The 23515-nt window shown below is 40.5% G+C and overlaps 1 protein-coding gene across 10 annotated transcripts in view; it reads right to left on the reverse strand.

Annotated features, from left to right (window-relative positions):
• Positions 1 to 10148: 10148 nt before the first annotated feature.
• NOL4 (nucleolar protein 4) overlaps positions 10149 to 23515 on the reverse strand; it is a 194281-nt gene continuing 180914 nt past the window's right edge. For 9 of the 10 annotated variants that reach the window (XM_080578440.1, XM_080578435.1, XM_080578436.1 and 6 more), the window contains 2 exons: positions 20424 to 20504; positions 10149 to 12098 (listed from right to left, as the gene is read on the reverse strand). In XM_080578440.1, the coding sequence (XP_080434566.1) occupies positions 11905 to 12098; positions 20424 to 20504 (275 nt within the window). In that variant the 3' untranslated portion in view covers positions 10149 to 11904. Of the gene's footprint in view, positions 12099 to 19894; positions 20279 to 20423; positions 20505 to 23515 lie in introns of those variants that run through there. The other variant, XM_080578434.1, reaches the window with a different exon arrangement.

Raw genomic sequence — 23515 nt, forward strand, 5'->3', positions numbered from 1 at the left:
TAGTATGAGAAAATAAATGGAGTCTTAAAAAACTGATTCCTCAGAACAGATAAAAAAAATAAAATAAAATAAAGCCTTTCTTTTTTTGAAAACCCTACCGAATATAGTAACGAAGCCAAACAAGAGTGTGAGAGCAAATATGCCATGAGGTTAAGTAGGCACCATGGAAGAGCACAAGGGTTAACCACTAGGAGCCTATGTCAAGCATAAGCCTATGTCAAGGGCCCTAGTTAACCACGAGGAGACTTCTAGTCAAGCAAGACTTGACTAAGATCTCTAGCTATAACTCACCAAGTACCTACACAGAAACCCTTCTGCTCCTGGCTTGGAGAGGCTGATCACCTGAGGCAAGTGTGCACCTAAGACTTGCTTGAGTGTCAGATGTGACAGCACTGCAATAAGCACTGCCATCTACAGAACAGAATAAAAACTGCTTAATCTTCTTTAAAGATAAAACTTCTCTAGTTTGACAAGCGTGGGTTGTACATAGCACTCCTCCACTTTGTTTCATTGGCATTATTGAAGGAAAAGTAGCTAGACAAGATTGCTACATTATACTGGTATCATCTCAGATACTGCTTTGGGGGGAAGTCAGGTCTCTGTTGAATTCCTACCATAAGGGTTAATTGTCTTTATTCTGAGAAAAGAGACAGAAGCCATTCTTGGAAGTATTTACCTTAAATCCTTGTCCTAACTACCCAAGTGTTTCTCAAAGATAGAGGAAAACAGCTACCCTCTTCTGGGTACCTTCCAGGGGACTGATTTTCAAAACTGCTGCTGCTTAGCAGCTTGCAAAAACTCACGTGTGGTTGTTCGGTGCCAGACTGGGCACATTTTTTCACATGTCTGTAGTGTGTCCTCAATTTCAAACCAATATTCTCACATCAATCAAAAGTGAAATATTCACAAGGAAAAGCCACCATAGCGTACCTTCTTGTCACAAATAACAACCACTTCAGTGCAGTTTACCATTTATTAGTGCTTGTGCTCAGTCTACTACTCAGCAACTAAATTTTGCAAGTGAATATTGGCAAAATAGATCGCAGGTATCAGTGGATGAATATAAGGTCTCTGGCTCCCAGACTAAATGTTTATCCTTTTTTGTACTGAAGGAGAATCAGAATAATGAAAGAACTTTTTCCCTTCATCTTAGAGCTGTCAGCTTCCTAGAAAGCAACACATATCAGGATATTTGGTACTGGCCTCCAGCTCATCTGTGATCACTGAAAGAACTGTTATAACATGGGAGAGGAGTAAGAGTAAAAGGAGATCAAAGAAAGAAATTGGACAGATACTTGGAGCGGATGGTCACCTAACAAGTAAGGAGAAGGTTAAGGCAGAGGCATTAAATGTCTTTTTTGCCTCAGTTTTTAATATTAATGATAGATCTTGGGCTGCCCACTCCTCTGAGTTGGAGTACCATGACTGGGGGAGCAATGATTTTTCCGCTCGTGGCCACCTAAATTGTAAGGGACCAGCTGCATCAGTTGAATGTTTGTAAGTCTATGGGGCCTGACAGGATTCACCCCAGAGTGCTGAAGGAGTTAGTGGATGTCACAGCTGGACCCCTCAACAATATACTGAATGTCTGGAGTCTGGGGAGGTCCCAGCTGACTGGAAGCTAGCCAGCGTTATACCCATCTACAAGAAGGGCATGAGAGTAGACCCAGGAACCTAGAGACCTGTCGGTCTAACCTCAATCCCTGGAAGAGTTATGGAGAAAATTATCTTGGGTGCTACTGAATGGCATTCAAAGAACAAAGCTGTTATTAGGCATAGTCAGCATGGGTTCATGAAGGGGAAGTCCTGCCTTAGTAATTTGATGTCTTTTTATGATAAGGTCACCTGCTTGGTGGATGAAGGGAAGATGGTAGATGTAATCTTTCTGGATTTTAGTAAGGTCCATGATACTGTCCCTCACAGCATCCTTCTGGAAATATCGTCCAACTGTGCATTGAACAGGTTCACACTACGTTGGGTGATAAACCCACTGAATGGTAGGACTCAAAGTTTGAGTAAATGGAGCTACCTCTGGGTAAATGGAGCTACCTCTGGCTGACACCTAGTCACTAGCAGTGTTCCCCAGGACTCAATTCTAGTGCTAGTTCAGTTCAACATGTTTATTAATGATCTGGATAATGGAGTTGACTGTACCTTTAACAAGTTTGCTGATATACTAATCTGGGAGGTGCTGTTGACTCCCTGGAGGAATGAAAGGCTTTGCAGAGGGATCTAAATACCTTGGAAAACTGGGCAAGCATTGATGGCATGAAGTGCAACAAAGGAAAATGTCAGGTTCTGCACCTGGGAGAGAGCAATGCCAGATACAGGTACAGCCTGGGAGTTGAGTGGCTGGGGAGCAGCTCAGCAGAAAGGGCTCTGCGGATGCTGGTGGCTGAAGGCTCAGCATGAGCCAGCAGTGTGCCCTGGCAGCCAAGAGGGCAAACCATGTTTTGGGGTGTATTAAACACAGCATGGCCAGATGGTCAGAAGAGGAAATTCTCCCACTATATTTAGTGTTGGTGTGACTTCGTCTTGAATATTGTGTGCAGTTCTGGGCTCCATGATATAAAAAAGATATACAGGCCCTTGAAAGTATCCAGAGGAGGGCAACAAAGATGGTAAAGGGGTTGAAAGACATGTCCTGTGAGGAGAAGCTGAGGACACTTGGGTTGTGTAGTCTGGAGGAAAGAAGGCTGAGAGGTGACCCCCCCTGCTCCTTGCAGCTTCCTGAGGAGGGGAAGCAGAGGGATGTGACTGCCTATGCTCCATGGTGACTGGTGTCAGGATGTGTGGGAATGGCACAGAGCTGCGCTGGGGAGGTTCAGGCTGGACATTAGGAAAAATGTCCTTATCGTGAGGGTAGTCAAACACTGGAACAGGCTTCCTGGAGTGGTGATTGATGCCCCATGCCTGTCAGTGTTCAAGAGGCATTTGGACAATGCCCTCATTAATATGCTTTAACCTTTGTTTAGCCCTGAAATGGTCAGACAGTTGGACTAGATGTTCTTTGTAGGTCCCTTCCAACTGAACTATTCTATTCTATTCTATTCTATTCTATTCTATTCTATTCTATTCTATTCTATTCTATTCTATTCTATTCTATTCTATTCTATTCTATTCTATTCTATTCTATTCTATTCTATTCTATTCTATTCTATTCTACTCTACTCTACTCTACTCTACTCTACTCTATTCTATCCTACTCTACTCTACTCTACTCTACTCTGCACTATTCAGCAATCAATGCTGTATTTCATCCAGATAAATGATGTGATTTCCTTAGTTCAATATTTTCTTAATATTTTAGTTAATTTTATGACTGGAACTCCAACGAGTCATAAGGGCATCCTGTTCATGGGGCTTACCAAGTCTTAATCAGGTAAAGCTAGAAGACGTAGGTTACTGCTTCTCATGTTTATAAATATATTCTAAGCTTAGAGTTGCTCTCTGTTCAAGTGCCATCTCTTTTCCCAGTCAGGAGTGGCCCTGATCCATTGATGTTATTCATAGCTTGGGACTGGATCTGCAATATTTGAACTGTAGGTAATTCTTTCTAATAGCTGACCAACAGAAATTCAGTAAACAAAAGAGTGACAAATAGACTAAGTAGTGCCCACCCAAAATGTGTCAAGCTGAGTCATGACTCAAGTAACTGAAGGCAAACAGATCTGGATCTCAAGAGTGCTGTCCGGGCTTAGCTCTTATTGGGGCACCTAGTACCTACTGATTTCTTTCATTGTACTGTGTCATTCACACAGTATTACTATAACAATAACTTAATATTGGTGGGGAGCAATAAAGGTTAATAATAATAAAAAAAAGTATCCCTCTTAGTATCCTTATTCAGCTCTAAGAAGAAAAAAAGAAAGCCACCTTTATTAGTGACAAGGATGGGCAGTCTCTTTTTTAACCAGAGGAGACTCATTTTCACTTCTTTACATCATAAAAAATGTACCAAATAGAATGACGTGCATCCACCATTAATAATCACATTTCTCTCTCAATTTTTTGAAAATTGAATTCTCTTTCAAGTCCTAAAATATCAGTATGAAGTCTCACTGGCAGTGATGTAGGGACCTCTGCCTCTGGAAGATCTAAAATATTACTGAAACATCCCCAGACTTCCCACAATACCTTAGCCACAGCATTTCATGGAAATTTTCCACAAACTCTTCAGCCCCAAAAATATTAGAAATGCAATGACTAGACAAAAAGAGATCAGGAAAGAAAGCTTTTCTATAGCAGCATACAGTGATCCTAACAGCATACTCTGACACATATTGGAATAATGGGTCGAGGTATTGATACTAGGATCTAAAGGATTTGATATTTAAGACACTAAACTTTAGTCAATAACTATGTGGTAGTTTTTGAATCGAGCTTGATTTCAAGCCCTTCATCAGCATAATGTTTGTAAGGTAACAGAGTGACAAAGCAATTGGCATGGACAGTAGACAGGCATGTGCTATCTTCTGTGACACACTTGTCCATATTAAAAGGTGGACTTCCTCTGTACAGATTTGCCCACACAGCAGTAGAAATCTGGACTCCATATACTGTAAAAAAACTCTCATCTGAACTGCTGAAGAGTTTCTTCCCTCCCCCCTATTTCTTCTTTCCTAAATTCCCTCTTGTCTTTTCTTCACTGTTTCTTCCTACTCCACTAATAATAATTTAAAAAGGAGCAATCATATGATTCTGTACTTCAGCACAGAGATTATTAAGGTTTTCTGAATGTGTACCACAACTATATGTAGGACATTAAAGACTGCTATTAGTCTGTAATTTATTTTTAATAGTTAAATGTTTTTATTGAAAAGTGTTTGAAAAAAAAAAGTTTTAAAAATTAGCCTGTGCTAATTATTAGAGAACAGATCTGCAAGTGAAGCTTGCTTTGTAGCTTGCAATTTTCAAGTATCAAGGGCAGCAAATGAATGCCAATAAAGCTTCCTGCTGGCTAGGGCAGTAAGAACTTTTCTCAGCTAGAAGCCATTCCTCCATATAACAAATCCTTCCCTCCCTGCTACAGAAGATGAGAGAAAATAAATAGGTCAAACTTGTGGCGCTACAGCACTCTGAATTTGCAAGCACAAATAAAATTCATTTTAAAAAGTCAAACAGAGATGTTGGAAATAATAATAATAATAATATAAAAAATGCTTATGCTTTATTAAATAAATAAATAAATAAAATCCTAGTGCTTTTCCTGCTATGAGTGTTTTGCTATGTTGTGACTGAGTGTAACAAAAAAAAAAAAAAAAAAGAACTGATTAGCAACCCTACAATAATAAAACAGCATCCTTGCAGGAAAAAGCAAAAATTTATGTGATTTAAGTTTCCAGGGAAGCTTTAAAAAAAGAACTTCAATTAAATATATTCTCTACAAAACCTTGAAAACTCTAACACTGTTTCTTTTTTAATTAGCTCCTGTGATCCGTCCCCTCGCTGAGTCAGTGGTTACTTAGACTCTCAGGCAAAACATGGACAATCCTATCTACACACAATAGGTAGACCAGATCCTTCTCTCAACTCTCCTTACACCATAATTTTAAAGTTGGCTTACCACAGCAAAGCTATACTTACAAAATAAATTATATATGTAGTCACAATAATTAGAACTCTTTTTCCATTGTGTTTCCAGACATTCGTTGTTAGAACCGGGAACAAAAAAACTTTGCATAAAAAAATCTTTCTTCATACTCAGGGAAATTAACTGAATTAGGTGGTGCAACATAAAGTTTCTATTCATAAAGCAGGTGTTAATTTTACAGTCTTTCCAGCTCCTTTGTGCTCCATTTTTTTTCAGCAGTGTAAGAGAGATTTAAATGGGTTATTTGGTTTAGAGTATAAAACCATTTCTGCATCCTCTTCCCCAACATTTGATCCAGTCCTGAGGACAGCTTACTAGAAAAACAGAATTCAATCTTTGGACTTTACATTCTGTACTTGGCACATCTGGAACACTGCTTATTGGGACAGGATATTGGAAAGGAGTCAAGGGACCTGGCTCAGGCATTCACAGATTGCATGGCCTCGAGCAACTCGCCTGCCTTTTCTGCCTGTTTTTTTCCTCCTACGCATTGGTATCCATGTAGATAGGAGTGCTTTCAGGCCAACATGATGTCTCACTATGTTTGGAAAGAGTATAGCACAATGGATTCCTGATTTTGGCCAATACTCTCATATTCCAAATGACGTAGACATCCTATAGGTCAGGAAGTTCATGAGCCTCTGTGCTGGGTCTGGCTGGGATGGAGTTAACTTTCCTTGGAGACCAACTTTTTACATGGGCAGCTAGTAATAGGACAAGGAGGAACGGTTTAAAACTAAAAGAGAGGAGATTTAGATTAGTGGTTAGGAGTAAATTCTGTACTATGAGGGTGGGTGAGGCACTGAACAGGTTGCCCAGGGAAGCTGTGGATGCCCCATCCCTGGATGTGTTCAAGGCCAGGCTGTATGGGGCTTTGAGCAACCTGGTCTGGGGGGAGATGTCCCTGCCCATAGTGGAGTGTGAGGGGTGGAATTATATGATCTTTAAGGTTCCTTCCAACCCATGATGTTCTGTTCTTCGCAGCAGCCCATATGGTGCTGTGCTTTGGATTTGTGGCTAAAAATGCATCAGATGTAGCATATGAACATTTTAGCTATTGCTGAACAGTGTCTAGAAAGCATCAAGACTTTCTCTGTTTCCCACTGTGACCCACCCACAGCAAGTAGGTGGGCAAGGGGTGGGCTGGGAGAGGACAACTGGGTCAGCTGAACTGTAGTGTCCAAAGAGATGTTCCATACCATATAATGCCAATCTCAGCAATAAGACCAGGAGGAAGCTTTTCCAGAGTAGTCATCGCTCAGGGACTAGTCTGCTGATCAGAGGTGGTGAGTGATTTCCTTTCCATCATTTTTTTTTGTTCTTTTTTTTTTTTCTTCAATTATTAAACACTACCCACTTTTTTTATTTTCTCTCTTTCTCTTTCTCTCTTTTTCTCTCTTTCTCTCTCTCTTTTTCTTTCTTTTCTTCTTTTCTTTCTTTTCTTTCTTTTCTTTTCTTTTCTTTTCTTTTCTTTTCTTTTCTTTTCTTTTCTTTTCTTTTCTTTTCTTTTCTTTTCTTTTCTTTTCTTTTCTTTTCTTTTCTTTTCTTTTCTTTTCTTTTCTTTTCTTTTCTTTTCTTTTCTTTTCTTTTCTTTTCTTTTCTTTTCTTTTCTTTTCTTTTCTTTTCTTTTCTTCTCTCTCAGTTTTGCCCTTCTGATTCTTTCCCTCATCCTGCTGGGAGGAGTGAGAGAGCAACAAACAGGGTGGGATTATACCTGCAGCCAGGGACAACCTATGATAGCCTCAAATTGTTGAAGGTCATGGGCATATATTTAGAAGGCATTTCTTTATGATTGCTCTGTTCTTCTGTATTGCTATTTTTGCTACATCTTTATGTGTTCTATTTATTATCAGAGCCAGGATACAAGGGTAAGTGAAAGATCAGTCTTGTCCAGTGCAGCCATTTTATATTCTTCTATACTTACTCCAGTAACCAGTCAATTGCTTGATTTGTGCCATTATTTCACAATTCATTTTCATGTGCTGGTAACTGTTTTTCAATAGTGGTTGCTGTCGGGGCTAAATTCTGACTCCAGCCTCTATTTAGATCTGTTGTACATAGAAAAAAAAATATACATCTTCCCTATGAATGTCTGCAGAGCCTCTCAGAGTCAAATTGAGAGGTGTTTTAACAAGTTTATAGTAAGTTTTTAACACAGGGATAGGAACTTGAGAAAAACAAATTTTCTCCGTGTTTCAGTGTTTCACAAAACTTACCTCCCCTTAAAAGGTAGTCAGCAAGTACACAGATCATTACAACAAGAATATCTAATTCCTTCAGTATAGTTGCTTTCTGATTATTTTTATAGCTATGATCATGTACATGCTCATCTATTTTTCCTCGCTCAGAAGATTCTCCATAAGGGATGGACAGCTTTTGAACTGTCAAACACTTGCTTACCCATGCACTGGTTTTCTGGAGCTTCTGATACTCATGATCATCGTGACTGTTACGGTGGTGTTCTTTGATGACAAGGAGCAAGGTGCCAACCTGGAAGAATCCATTTGACCCCAGATCTCTTTTCATGAATTCTGGCTCCAGTTTCTCCGCTGACAATGTCAAATACAGTAAATAAATCCAGTAAGTTACCAAACTGGTGGGATTGTCTACTACCCACAACTTAAGGTTGTTTCTAAAACTGCTACCCACAGTTGCTTGTCCTATCAACGAAAACCACCCTTTCCAGAAACTCCCTGGAAGACTGAAGGTCTTACAGGACTGCTCCCAAGGAACCTGAAGGATAGCTGGGAAGATGTAAGGCCGTGTCAAGGCAGACCAACACCTACAGCCCGCACTGATGAGGTGTACCGAGGCATGCATTAATTGAAGGACTGGTACAATAATGATACTGAATGTAAGGATAATGCTTTTGTGAAGGCAGTCTTAGACAGGAATACTCAGGGATGTGCCTGTACTGGAAGGGATTGACCTTACCCTAACAGCAAAATTTATTTAGCCTGAGGTGAGTAGGCATTGGTTACAGAAGATGTGGATAGGGAAAAGAAATAACTCTGAATTTATTTCTGAATAGCTGACTCAGCCTGTGGCTCGAGAGAGTTCTTCCCCACCTGAGCCCTTTCTTCCTTAGGAGGCTCAAGGCAGGCAGAGAGTAGATGGCTCTGAGAGCTATATTAGATCCAAGAGGGCAAACTTAATTGTGATGTCTGGTTTATATCTGCACACACAGAAGTGGACTGAGATTTATTGTCTCTCCCTCACTGGATGGGATTGAATTTCAGTATACTCATAGAACAGAAAGTTAAAATTATAGCTGAATCCGTGATTGCTTTAAAGAGGAGATGAAAAAAAAAATGTACTCAGAGGTGGAAGCAGCTATAGAGTAAAAATCCCATTAGCTTGCTGGAATATGGCACAGATAAACCACTTGAGGGCTGAAAGCTAAGTATCTCTTTGAGCATTTAGAGACAGATGTAAATTGCTCCTATAATTGAGGAAGGCCTTAAAATTTTCAAAGAAGACAGCCAGAAGAGGATGTGGTATAGAAGTCACACTTGGGGAACTATTAAGGTAAGTTAAGGGTGGAGCAGGAAAAAGGGAAGACTAGCAACAGGCCTTGAAGGTCACATGGTGATCTGCAACTTTCTTACTTTTCTCTCAAGAGAAGGAAGGATTGGTGGAGAGGAAAGAGGAGTCAGATGGTAGATCACTGATCTAAATCTCTTACCCCCTCTTCCTCTAGCCGATTGTCCTTATCTAGATTTAGCAGGGTGGCTTAAAAAGCAGTGAGGCTGCCCAGCTGAGAAGCATTCCTGGCTGGCAAACAGCCTCTTGGAAAAAACTGCTGGTTGCTTCTTAACTGGCAGCTTGAGGCATACTGGCCCTGCAAAACAGAACTAAGGAAACTTGGAAACCTAAGCACAGTTTTCACCCTTCTTCTCTGAGGAAAATGTGTGCCAGAGCAGTTCTTTGGCTGAAGACAACACAGCAGCCTGGCACAAGGTACCTGCTTCATCCCCTCCTGACAAGCAAGAGACAGAATAAGATGTAGTTATCTGAACGTGGAAGAGAGGAAAAAGGCACTTGGTTCCTAAAAGACTTTTGAATGCCCGTAGAGACAGAAGTAGAGGGAACCACACTTCTGTGGTGGAGATGAGCTACAGGATTTCACAAGCATGGTGAGAAGATCTAAGAAGCAAATGCATCTGTCAAATGATGGGTAACAGTTAATAAGAAATTGCAACAGCATTCTCGTATCCAAGAATAAGTGCCTTTAAAAAGGCACCCAATAGATATTTAAACATAAATGCAGAGTAGCAAAATGGTGTTGCCTCCAGCCAACTTACTGCTATAAAATGTTAGTGACTCAGATCTCATGATTTATGGACCACACGCTTCTGCTCTTATTGAGGAAATTCCTCATTAAAACAAAGCTTCAGCTAGATAAGCCTGCTGGATTTACTCAATAATTTTGAGAAATGAGCTTTGGCTGTCTGCATGAATTGGACTGGAAATCTCTTTTTCCTGTTTAAAGAGAATAATATTTACAGCTTTAAATGCTATGTCAATTTGAATGTTATAATGTTTCACAATCATGTATTTAAACACAGAAATCTGTTTATTTACCCAAACAAAACAGAGGAAATGATTCCAGCCCTCAGGTTTTGAATTCTCGTTTAAATATGTGAACATCAGTCCACAACTTAGAGATGTTTGTGTATCTATGTACCTCCAAAATACTCATATTTCATAGGCTTTTTCACATTAATATTCACCAACAGTATCACAAAAGTTCTTTTTCTTTTACATAACTGTAAGCAACAGTAATTCTAGAAACACTAGAGAAAAAAAAGCATAGCAATGTCCACAGTTACAAGAAAAAGTGCACATTACTTGGTCACAATCACAGTCATTACTTGGAAAACTATATGTAACAAGTAGATATAAAATATCACTGATGCCTTAAACTCATTGTCAAAAATGGAATTACATAAAATTTTGTACATGAAATAAGGCAAATTTAGGAATGCACAAGAAACTTGTTATTCAACAAAAGCTAAACAACAGAACAGATAGTACAGTAAGCATAAACTAAAGTACCTCTTCTATATACTTAAAAATAAGCCTGCCGTAGTGCACAAAGAAAACACCATTAATGTGTAATCAATATTATAAAATAAGAAATAGAGGGGTTGGGAAGAGTGGGGGAGGGGAGAGAAAAGTTTTATTATAGTTGCAGCTGCATCCATTTACATTTTTGTACATTTTTTTAGCTAGGCCTGGGAATTATACAAATCATACCAGAAGTGTCAGTGACCTTCCTCCATTAGAATTTTGTTTAAATTAAGGAAAACAAAATAAATACACACGAGTGCAAATTTTCAGATTGTCACTTGCAACCTCTTAACATTCACCATCTACATCCAATCACAACTAGAGGGACTTGTATAGGACAGCAGCAGTGATCATGGAGTTAGATGAGCTCACCATAAGAAATCAATTTCTCTTTTTATTTTTTTCTCAATGATATGTCTTTTTTTTAAAAAACCCTCAACTCTTTATTAATTGCTAATAAAGCTGCAATATATTACAGAATGGAGTTGAGAATGGTATGAATGCAGGAAATGCATGCTTCCTTTGGAAGGTATTCCATAGATGACAATTTACAGTACATGGGGGAAGAATTATCCAGCATCAAGAGTTACTCGTTGTAGAAAGAATATGAAGTTGGGTAAAAGGGCACAGTCAGGGGTTCAAGAGAGGAAGGGGGGACTTACAATAGCTCCTCAAAACATTTTCAGGACCAGTGAAAAAGTTTACCAAAGTAAAAATGAAAAATCTTGAATGAAAACAAAAATCTTTTGTTTTGTTTTTTATAAAAATTACATTTTTTTAAAATACAAGATCCTTTTAATTGCAATTGTGCCCTGTAGCAACAGGACATTTGGCAACGTTTTGCCATATACTGCAGCTTTAAGTCCAATGAGTCAGTATCACATTCCACTAATATTGCACTTGGATCTTGAACTATTTTTTTAAAAACCATCACAGCATCTTCTGTTTCCTCCACTTGTTAGAACGAGTTAATTTCTAGCCACTTTTTCGATATTTATGCTGACACACTAAAACAAAAGCAATAGGCTGGACACAGTAAAGTACCTCAGAAATACCAGAGGTCGAAGTTCACTTGAAGCACCTTAACACATCACTTTATGGATCAAGAACAGTGTGGCATTATGGTAATTAACTCTCCTAAAAGACTGTGCAGTAACTGAAGTGTGTGCTCTGCGAAATCAAAATGTCATTAGTGGAAACTCTGAGATAAGACCAGGCCAGTGTGTAGTTCACATGACTCAGTTCTGCTGCAAAATAAGGTTTTCCAGTTCATCTGCAGAACGCAATAAAAATGCGGCTGATTCTCGATACCCTGCCACAAGCTGCCTCACTGCGTTTATCTCAGTCGGACTCAGCTGGGGTCTAGAGCTTGTACTACTGGAGGATCCAGAGCTGGTTGCTAACTGCCTCTTCATACTGAGATCTGTTGGACCTGCAGATAACAAAGGAAAAGAAGAGAAGGTTCAGATCCCGCTGCCAAAGACATTTCACCACCACAGGTTTGTAGATACAAAACCACAGCAGCAAAACCTGCTCTCAGCTGAGTGCCGGTAAGAAGCAGCACATATGAGCAACAACTGTTCAGTTACCATTCCCTTGACAGGAACCACAGTGATTTATTTTTACATACGACAGAAGCCCCTAAAATTCAGCTGACATAACACAAGTCCACTGCCAGCCTCTGAGGGGTATCCCAACAGTGTTATCTGCATGCCCCCCAAAACTGCCCGGGGATCTGATGCTGGTGAGCAGGCAGAAAGCTCATCTCCTGCGCACCCCCCAGCTCCAGCTGCCATCATAGCCCTCATGGCAATCTGCACACTTTTTTTTTTCTTTTTTTTTTTTTTTTTATCCCAGAGTATCGAGCTTATGCTCTCTAGATATCTATTTTCACAACTTTTTGAGCTTCAATTAGCACATGGCCAGATTGTGAATCACTTACTGAGGTAGATAAATGGTCTTTCACTTAAATAGTCCTTATGCCATGTGATCTTTTAAATAGCCCTTGTGATCTTTTATTTAAATCGTTAGTTGTGAACGATAGGAGGTCAGTGGGAATCTGGTTGGTTTAGTAAGTAATACACTACCATTTTTTTTGTGGGCTGCATACAGCTGGCAATATTTTGCAAGGATCTTGTAAGGTCTGAACACTGACAAGAGAATCTGCAGCAATCACCATGTTGCATTGGCAGCTTCCTCGCTGTACCACTATGTCTAGCACTTCTCATCAAAGAATATTCTCCAGACCATGTATGCTGCCTGCAGAAGACAGAACTCCTGAGGGCAATCTGCAGATTACTGCCATTGACTAAACCACCTGCTATCTTGAAGTTCAGCTTTGTGGGGAATTTCCCTGGTAGCATGACCACAGTTATTAGCTAAGACATACGGTGCTTTGATGAGGTGTTTGCATTTTCCACTTAACACAATACATTTTTTTCTGCCTGGAGATTTGGACAGGCAGAATTGGATTCAGGACTTTTTTAACATGGAAGGATACAGATGGTAAGTATACCTATGAAGCAGTTCATTATGTGGAAATCTGGAGGAACACTGTTCATTCATTTTGACAGCGTAGCAAATCTATACTTCTGGCAGGCAGAAGATCAGCCTGACCTGATCTTAATCTTAATACTCTCCTGAAAACTGGGATCAAGTTATCCCCAGCAATGTATTTTGCTTTCCTATGAGATAAATCTAACTGTTGAGTTTCATCTGGAAAATGTGTTTCAGTGCCAAAAGTTTTCCCAGGATTGGCACCACTGTGGATAGACTTCCTAAAGAGACTGGGATAATTTTATAATTTAGCATATTCAACTACAAAACACACCAATTTATACTCCAGAGACCCTCCTAAATAATTCCATCAGAATCACAACATACAAAAACATTTGCTAGCTTAAGTGCTAGCGGAAAGAGTTGCACTGATTTCTAGAAGCTGAAAATCCGGTCATAAACATTACCTATTTTTCTTTTATGTTTATGCAACTATACATCTGAGACCACAAAGGATGTCAAGACTGCCATGTCCCCACATGCACTGAAGTTAATGAAAATCTCCCCCCGAGTGAATGAAAGTAGAGCTGGATCTATGAAAAGAAACTACTCAAACAGAAAGGGTCCTCTTAGATCTTCCTATTTCCCACTATGCAACTAGCATGAACACCACTTAGCCTTACAACTGTATTATCCAGTTTTACACTGGCGTAAATGAACAGACTTTAAATGACTTCCAGTGTACAAAGGATAAATAAAAGGACAATCATCCTACATGAATTTGTTTCAGTGTGACCACACACTGCTGGGAAATGATCACGGTGTGAAGAAGCTCAGAGGATGCTTCCAAATAAAACCTTAACCTGGCACAGGCAAGAGGGGTATACACATCATAAAGGCAGCTGGACTGAATGGTTGTAATAAGCCATTAAAGACTTTTATATTTATTGAGGCAGCAGTGGAAGAGCTACCACTGACATATTGAGGGCACTGTGCTCCAGGTGAACCTGCTTTAACTTTTATGCTCTTTCCTTGATTCTCATTCATGTCAGAGCCAAAAACACACACACAATATAGGGCACAACAGAGCTGCTGTGGCAGAGTGCATCTTTTTCTGAAAGGAAACTGTAGGGTTTTTTTTTTGTTTGTTTTTCCTTTGTAATCCATATTTTTAAGTGGTTGAACAGAATATTATTTCACTCATAATTTGAAAATGTATAGAAGCATTCTTGCTTACACTTGTGAGGTTTTCTTTATAAAAATAAAAGACACACAGTAAAAGCACCACTCTGAAAGGAAAACTAGGTGAAGACCAGATGTCCAGCATGCATAAGTCTGTGTGATTCCTCACAAGTCTATAGAGTCACACTGATGTACTCAAACTGAAAGACTGGCCCTCTATTCCTAGAAGTGCTGATTTAACTATCATGAAGAAAGTGTGGTTTTTTGTTTGTTTGTTTGTTTATTTTGTTTTCAACTCTTTGGAATATGTTTATTTGAATCTCTGAAGGAACTGGAAATAGTTTTGTGCAAGTGCAGCTAAGAATTGAGACAAATGTGTGGTTTGCATTCACAAAAAAAACATCAGGGCCCAAAACTTCTCTTGGTCTGGGAGACTTCTGTTGCATACTGAGCTCTTGTATACATAAGAAATGTGAAATCTCAGATTTTAACATAGCCCTTATACTTCAAACTATTTGTTATTTCTTTTATTTCTATATAGTAGGAAAATAGGATTTCATTCACTCTGCAACTCCTACCTTAAGTTCTTAACAAGTAACAGTGTTGTTCCCCTTCCCCTCAAAGAAAAGCCCCCTGAGCAATAAAGCAAAGAAATCCAGACATACAGAAATGTGTTCTTGGCTATGGCTTTAGGATAGTGAATATGCCAGTGCCTTCCCAGGCAGAGAAGCTGCATGGGCTGGCAGAAAGCTGAACAGAAAGAGGACAAGCCATGCTTGATGTGGGGATAAGGATTTCAGTTCTTTTAATTTTGTTACGTGACCCCTACGCCTCACCTCCAAAGCTTGTTTATGACAGGACAAGCTTTATATCTGGGACAATACCTTACTCAGAGACTCACCACATGATATATTATACTGAATTCAGCTTTTAATAGCTATGATAGACACTTACTGGCAATATTACTGATTATTAAAGGCTGCTTAGACTGCTTTCTACTAAAAATGCTTTAGCCTTATCTGTAGCTTCATCAGTCATACCTGGTCCTTCAGGAGATAAGGAATAAATGCATCTTATTCTTCTAGTATAGATTTCCCTGTTTTTGTGCAAATCAGCTATTGAAAGACATGAACCTAAAGCATACTAATAAATATCCACCACGTTTCTTTATCCAGGCAAATAAATCACAGCTATTCTGAATGCTTCTTAAAATAACTGGTTACTGTGGACACTTCATATACCTCTGTCTCCAGAAGCCATCACTACAGATGAATAAATCTGGAGAAAGCCGAACAACTTATACCCTGTTTCTTTTAATGACTGTCCTTACTTTAAGCGGAAGTATTTTCTTCATATGTTTAACAGTATTTATTGAACAGCCAGTCTTCACAGGAACAAGCGAATGTATCTTTAAACAGAAGGAAAGCCTAATCCGATTTTTTGGCAATAAATTTTGCAGTGTTGGGTTCCTCCAAGGTGATATTGCATGACTTAATGTATTGTTTCCCATCCTAGAGTACTTCAGGACAATTAAAATCCTGAATGCAAACATTATCAGGTTCCACAGTGTTCAAGCAAAGATTAAGCGTACATTGTAAAGGTGAAGACAGAATATTTTTAATTATTTTTCTTCATGCATACTGTTATAACTCATAAGTGTCACCTCCCAATTTTTATAGCTTCACAACGTTCTCTTAAACTGTGGATTAAACACATTCCTGAGACAGATCCTTTCTTTTATACTGTTTCTGAAGACTGAGGTACTGTTCCTCTGCCTCTTGGACAAGCCACCTGATTGATGCTTTAGCTCAGGAATATTTCACATTCACCACCTCTGTCCAGTAACATAGACCTAATTTCCCTTGTGAGGTGAAATGGTTCTTGTTGGAACCAAATCAAGCTGAACAGGAAAACTCTAAAAACCCACTCTCCGTGTGCTAGACAATCATTTATCAAATAAGCTGCTGGTAGTATCTGCCATTAAATACGCTGTGGCACAAATGGCTTTCCTGTAAATTGCAAGACTTAAATGGAGCTAGTTATAGCCTCACACACTACTCATTAGCAACATGATTTATATCAAATTCCAAAATATGGGTCAGACATGGATGTACTGTACTGATAGTTCAGACAGTACCAACTCTCTCAGCAAAAATCCCTTAAGAATTGTGTGTTGTCACTGGATAGCTACCAGTCTTATAATTAACAACTGCTGAAATAAATGAATAAGAAATATGCCAATGACTCTCAGAATGGTTACCACTATTGCATACAATAAATGAGAATAGAAAAAATATTTTTTAAGCTGTATGTGTTTAAGCATCTAACCTTTCTCTCAGCAAAGATATAAAAAAACATTGAAACCTATTTATAGCAAAATAGGAGCATAGAATCATTAAGGTTGGAAATGACTTCCAAGATCATCTGGTCCAATGATCCCCCAACCACCAATATCACCCATTAAACCATGTCCCCAAGCACCATGTTCAACCTTTCCTTAAACACCCGGAGGGAAGGTGACTCCACCACCTCTCTGGGCAACCCGTTCCAATGCCTGACTGCTCTTTCTGAGAAGAAATGTCTCCTAATTTCCAACATGAACCTCCCCTGGCACAACTTGAGGCCATTCCCTCTAGTCCTATCCCTAGTTACCTGCGAGAAGAGGCCAACACCCAGCTCCCCACACCTTTCTTTCAGTTAGCTGTAGAGAGCAATCAGGTCTCCCCTGAGCCTCCTCTTCTCTTAGGGACATAGTTTAGTGGGTGACATTGGTGTTAGGGTGATGGTCAGTCCAGATAATCTTGAAGGTCTTTTCCAACCTTAATGTTTCAATGATTCTGTGATTCTAGATTAAACAACCCCAGTTCCCTCAGCCGCTCCTCACAGGACTTGTGTTCGAGGCCCTTTACCAATTTCATAGCCCTTCTCTGGGCATGCTGCAGGGCCTCGATGCCCTTCTTGTACTGAGGGGCCCAAAGCTGAACGCAGTACTCGAGGTGCGATCTCACCAGAGCAGAGTACAGGGGGACGATCACCTCCCTGGTCCTGCTGGCTATACTATTCCTGATACAAGCCAGGATGCCGTTGGCCTTCTTGGCCACCTGGGCACACTGCTGGCTCACGTTCAGGCAAGCATCAACCAGCACCCACAGATCCTTTTCCTCTGCACAGCTTTCTAGCCACTCTGCCCCAAGCCTGTAGCATTGCATGGAAATACATTTGCCCGTGCTTTGAAATCTCTCATGCGTCTTTCTATGCCATCCATTCTCCTCTCCCCCCCTTTTTTTTTCCTATGAGTGGCTTTAGAAGAAGTGAATATTGTACTTGATTCTCATCTACTCCAATAAAATTAAGTAGAAACAACTATCAAAGCATGTTACTTTTCCCAAATCAGATGTATTTATTATTGCAGGAATGTTTTATTTTGATATTATGCATCTGTCAATGTTTCTTGTTCTTCTCCTGCCTCCAAACAGAACAGATGTGCCTAAAACTATTGTTTTATGTGCCAAGCGATCTCAGATCAAGTAAACAATGACTAATGAATTGGACCTTTTAAGCTTCTTTCTCCCTCCTACACCTTTCCCTCTGGGAAACACATTTTCAACTAATTTAAATAGCAGAAATATGTGTACATATATATATATATATGTATATTGCCTGAGGAAAGAGATGTGAAAACACAGAAATGCCTATAGCCACTGAGCATCATGCATTTTCAACAATCAGCAAACACATTGCTTTTCAATGAAAGGATTACATGGCATACACCCATCTGGCTTGAATGACTGTCTACTGAACTTTGTGCTAAGGTAGAAAAGTAAGATATTGTCCAATTAAGCCACAGATATTTCATCCCAGTTCCTATGGTGGGAGCAGAATAATACTTGCGTATACCATGTGGCCAATAATTTGAAGAGGAGGAGGAAGGGGGGACAGAAATGTGGGGATGATCTTAATAAAAAATTCAGCAAGTATTTCACAGAGGGAAACTACCACTTTTGCCACAACATAGGTCAAATCATTTAATTTCTCCCAACAACACATTTTGTTGTTTTTTGAAATGGGAATAACACACTCTGCCAGGTTCCTAACGCCATCAGTCTTGTTTTGTCTCTTCATGCTCCAGGCTCCACCTGTACTAGAAATAAGCTGTTTTGTCTTTTATTTCTATCTCCACTTTGATGTCTGCAGGATAGCACTGAGAACACAGAAAACTGTGCAGTAGTACAGTAGTATGAAAAGCTGGAGAGAGCAACCTCAAGGTAAATACTGTTCACCCCCTACATTAAGGCCATCCATGTCGTGGTGAATATGCAGCAGTTAAAGAATTAGCTGCATACTGGATATGCTCTGCTGGACTCTTTACTGTTTTTCTCCTACTTTATTGCCAAGAAGCCTCTACTGAATGTTCAAGATTTTACAGAAGGTTACAACTTCGCCAAATTTGAGCCCATTTTCTCAGAGCAGGAAAAGTCCCCAGATGCATGGCAGCTTCCCCTACCAAGCATGTTCCTGGGACATTTCACAGAGGTGCTGGAGCTCCTCATACACACATCGGATAAATGACATGCATTCCCAATAACCTTTGGTTAAATTGCTTTTAATGAAACAACTTCAGAAATATTCACCCTGCAGCTAACTTCTGGATGGAAAACTTCAATTCAAATAGTTAAAGCTTGTCAAAGTTATAAACAAGGAAAATAAGAATGCATAATGGGAAGATTGGAAAAGAAAAGACGTAACAGCAATTTTCTCTCACATGCCTCATGTTACCATGAAGGTTGCATTATAAAACTGTCAAATTTGAGACATAGATGCCTGTGAATTCTCTCATCACTGTTACCAGCAACATCACCCTCTAAAAACTGTTACACCTGACCATCCCCTGCATTTCAGTACATGAATGCATACAGGCTTGGCGAGGCGCACGGAAATTGCACCCTGCACCCAGATACTGTAGCCTCACAAAAGAGAGTCTACATAACAATTTCAGCTGTGATAAGTACCCGCAATTCCTACACATGACTTCTCTGTTGCCTATACTAGTGTCAAACACACTCTCTTTGCATGTGTGCAAATGTAGTGTGGGTTAAAGGGAAGGAAGCAGGTGGGGCTTATACCCCTCAGCATTCTGTGAGCAATGCTTGGAACAGCACATGCTTCTGTATAACGTTATAGCTGATAAATTTAACAGCCCTGTTCGTCATGCACACAGTATGTTCTACTTTTATCTAACCTTTCAGCCCACCTAATGCACCTGTATCCCACTGAGCCGACAAGCCCTGTGGCAATTGCGTGCATCTCTGACCTAAACTGCACAAAAGAGCAGTGAAATAACTACTTTCTACTGTCATATGAAGAACTGGACTGAAGTGCTCAGCCTTGCTCTCCCTGCCCCAGAGCAGCACAGCCAGGCTGAACATTGAGGTTCAGCAGCCTTCATCCTAGGTCCTTTCCAACCTTGTGTTTCTATGACTCTATAATTCTTCATCTTCATTAGGGATGCACTGCACTGCTCAGAATGAACGTAGCTGCCCCGCTCATGCAGACCTCTGCTGGTCCAGTAGCTACACCACAGTAACTTCAGTTTTGGAGCACAACATGCTCTAGAAAGAACCGAGGGATCAGTGAGCAAAATTAACTGTGTGAACCAACATTTGTGCCAGGGATTGCAATTAATTCGACTGTTTATTAGTAACAAACAGTGACAGAGGTTAAGTTGGACTGTGTACGAGATATAGTGGGGGCTTCCCATTCTGCAAAAGTCCTGCAGCCTGGGCTAGTTGGTTGATGTGGTAGATTCTGCAGGATCCTGAAGAACCAGAAAGGCCCATTTGGATGTGGATGGAGTGGAGAATGGCCTCGGGACCAGAGTCCTCCTGGTGCAGCAGGGAGACGTGAGCAGTGTGACAGGAGTCCAGCAGCTACTGGCTGTGCAACAGGGATATGTTGTCCCCACAGGGACAGGCCACACTCTTCAGGCCTGCTTGTGGGAAAGGGGGCTACAAAAACAGCCTGTCAGGGCTCGGGATTTGCTTGCAGTGTGAATTTATTGGGACTCACTGGGAGGACTCACCTGAGTTGGAAGGGGACTGGACGTTTGTGGTGCCTGGGATGCAGTGCTGATTCGCGGCTGTGGTAGAGGGCGGCTGCAGATCTGTGTAGAGAAAAGGGGACAGAACAGCTGCTTTGTCATGTCATGATACAAGGGAGTGTCTGACAAGGCCAGTCTGCCATTCAGTCTGAAACACAATCTCTCTTTTTACACATACAAAGGGAAATGACTGACATTTCTGCCTAGAAAACCAGAGGACAACGCAGAAGGAACAGCCCACAGATCAGCTCCAGGAGGCCCTTCAAAGGCAGCAGAAACACACTGCACATCCTCTTACAGAAAATGGACCTCAGGAAACAAAGTAGCTGTGGAGAACCAGGCTCAGACAAGCCAGCCCTGACAGCTGGTAGTCACCAGGAGAGCGTGGACTATGACCTGTTAGACAGAAACACCTGGGGGGATCCCACTTCTGCCAGGAGAGGCTCAGGCAGCAGCAGGCAGGGACTCTGACGGCTCACGATGGCAACAAGAGATTTTGCTCCCAGTAGAGCAGTCTGTTGCCTGTACTCATCCTCCTGTCCCTGAGCTGGGCGTCCGTCCAGGCTCATGCCAGGTACGGTGGAATGGGGCCAGCTGAAGCCTTTGTGGCTGGCTGGGGGCTGGCAAGCAAATGTCATTTGCACTCACCCCACCCTTGGGCTTTTCTTTTCACCTCTGTAGCAGGAACTGCCTCAGCCTTAAAAAATTAGAGCCATGGAAATCCATGCTTCTCAATAAGCTGTTCTCCTTGAACGTCTACATCGTCAAGGGCTACTTGCCCAGAGGCCTCTCCTCAGCCTGTATACAGGCTGACAGAGGCTCTGTCAACCCATAGATTTCTTGCAGATGGGGTGAAGCTTTCAAGTTGAGCTGGCTAGGCCTAGATGTTTTAAACACAGGGGAAAAAGGACCTTAATGGTTAAAGACCAAGCCTTTTCCTGCTTTTTTTTTGTCTGTTTTTTGTTTGTTTGTTTGTTTGTTTTGTTTTTCCCCTGACTACAAGAAAGGAAGGGTCACTGTACAAGCTGTTGCATTCTGCTAGCTCATATTGAGCAGTTGCATGAAGGCTCACCCCATACAGTTGTGTAAGGAGATAATTATGGTTCTGTAATTGGCCATGTGGAAAGACAGACTGAGGAGGGAAGCACTGCAACAGCAGGCACAGAGAGGTCCCTGAGCCAGACCTACAGAACCGTTGGGTGAGCAGATACCTAAGTATTTCAGATGGGAGCGGAGTAGAGATGAACTTTATAGGGGAGGAAATAACCAAAGTAAATGAGTCACAGCATTTAAAACACACACATCAGTTGGATTACTAGATAGGAGAGCTATTGGACATGGTCATATATTACTGTGGGGAAATGTCCAGAAATAAAAATTCAAACAGCAAGATTTAGCTATCTTTTGCAACTTCTCTTCCTTTTTCCTGTCTTAGCAGATATGTAAACCAGATTGTATTTGTTTATACACACATCGTGACTGAGGTGTATATTTATCTTTACACTAGGTGAATGTTTGTAAAGGTGATAAAAGCATTTGATGAGTTACTAAATTGAAGAGGAAATGCATTCTTAAAATCACTTCTTAGGTCCTGAAAACAATTCACAAAGAACTATCCTGTGTATGTTTGGAACGAGAGTCCCTGAAACATAATAATGACTGCAAACAACTACCCTGTGAGGTCTGTCAGGAGGGAAGTTTTTACCCCTCTCAACTGCAACTCCACCCACAAATGAAAAAACAAATATCCAGGGACATGTCAGAGATGATGGTCAAGTCCCTAGGAACTGGCCCCCAAATCCTCCCATTTGTCCAATAGGGAAACCAGCTAATGGAGCCAGAGTACTTTACACTCAATAGCCCAGAGTAAATCAGTTTAGCTACTGGTTGCTTTTGTGTCAATGAGACTAAGAAATTGACGGAGTTCCCATTCCACAACTTCCGTAAGGAACTTCGTGAAATGGCAGGTGGGTCACAAATGAGTGGCCAGCTAGACTGTTAGCATCACCAACTGGTTTCCAAATGCTAACACGTAGACTTTTGGCTTGTGCATCTCATGTGCTTTGGATCCTATGAGATCCCTATGGAGAAGACATACACCTTTGCACAATGCTTCAACAATGCATAACCACATGGAAGAGGTGCAGTGGTTTACTAGTCTCCCAAAGTAAAAAAAAAAAAAAAAAAAAGTACAGACAGGATTATTTTCCAGTGCAAGTAGGGAAAGGCAAGGAAGAAAAAATGTTTTGGCATACATCAGTATGCAAACCATCAGCATCCTCTGGTCCTTTCACCCCAGCGGTGCTATGCAGAGGAGTACAGTGCACTGCACTGTTACCTGGCTGCATTAGTTGTGCATCATCTGGTAGTTCTGGGATAACCACTGTTTGTCCTACAAAACCCGTCTTGAGCTTTAATCATGACAAAAGCACTAGAGTCCTCTGCATTAAAGATATGAAGAAAATGTTGCTTCTAATCAGAAAGCAAAACTAATTTTTGATGTCAAATTTGTACCTCATTTTCAAAAATTGAAGTGCATATTGAAGAGACACAAAATACTTTTGTCTAAATCCTACAATCCACTGAAAAGTAGGAGTTACAAAAATGTGTCCTGTATAAAAGGTTTGAAGGGAAGAAGAAGGATTCAAAACAGTTGTGATTCCTTCACAGTTTAGGATTATGTAAAAAAGGGCAATTCTGATGGCTTCTGCTGACAAACAAGTCATATGGGAAGCTTAATCCTGCTCTTACTTGGATGAAAGAGCAAACACCAACTGTTTTCAGCAGGAACTGATTAGGACATTCTCTGACCACAGTGTAAAAGGCAATTTGAAAGTTCTTGTACATTTTCCCAGGAAAACAGATTTCCATGGCTGTCTTACTCTTATAAAAATGTTTGATCAGAGATAATATTCAATATCTCAGAAGTGTTTTTCATGCATGTAGAAACAATTGTAATCATCTCTTTAAGTCAAAGAATTTTGAAAACTAAAATATTATTTTTTTCTAAGCCTATAGAAAATTTTATGTAAGTCATTCACAGAGGTGAAGGTCGCCAGTACACCATACACCAC

This window comes from Anser brachyrhynchus (assembly GCF_964034855.1).
Source record: "Anser brachyrhynchus genome assembly, chromosome: 2".
Classification (NCBI taxonomy): Eukaryota; Metazoa; Chordata; class Aves; order Anseriformes; family Anatidae; genus Anser; species Anser brachyrhynchus.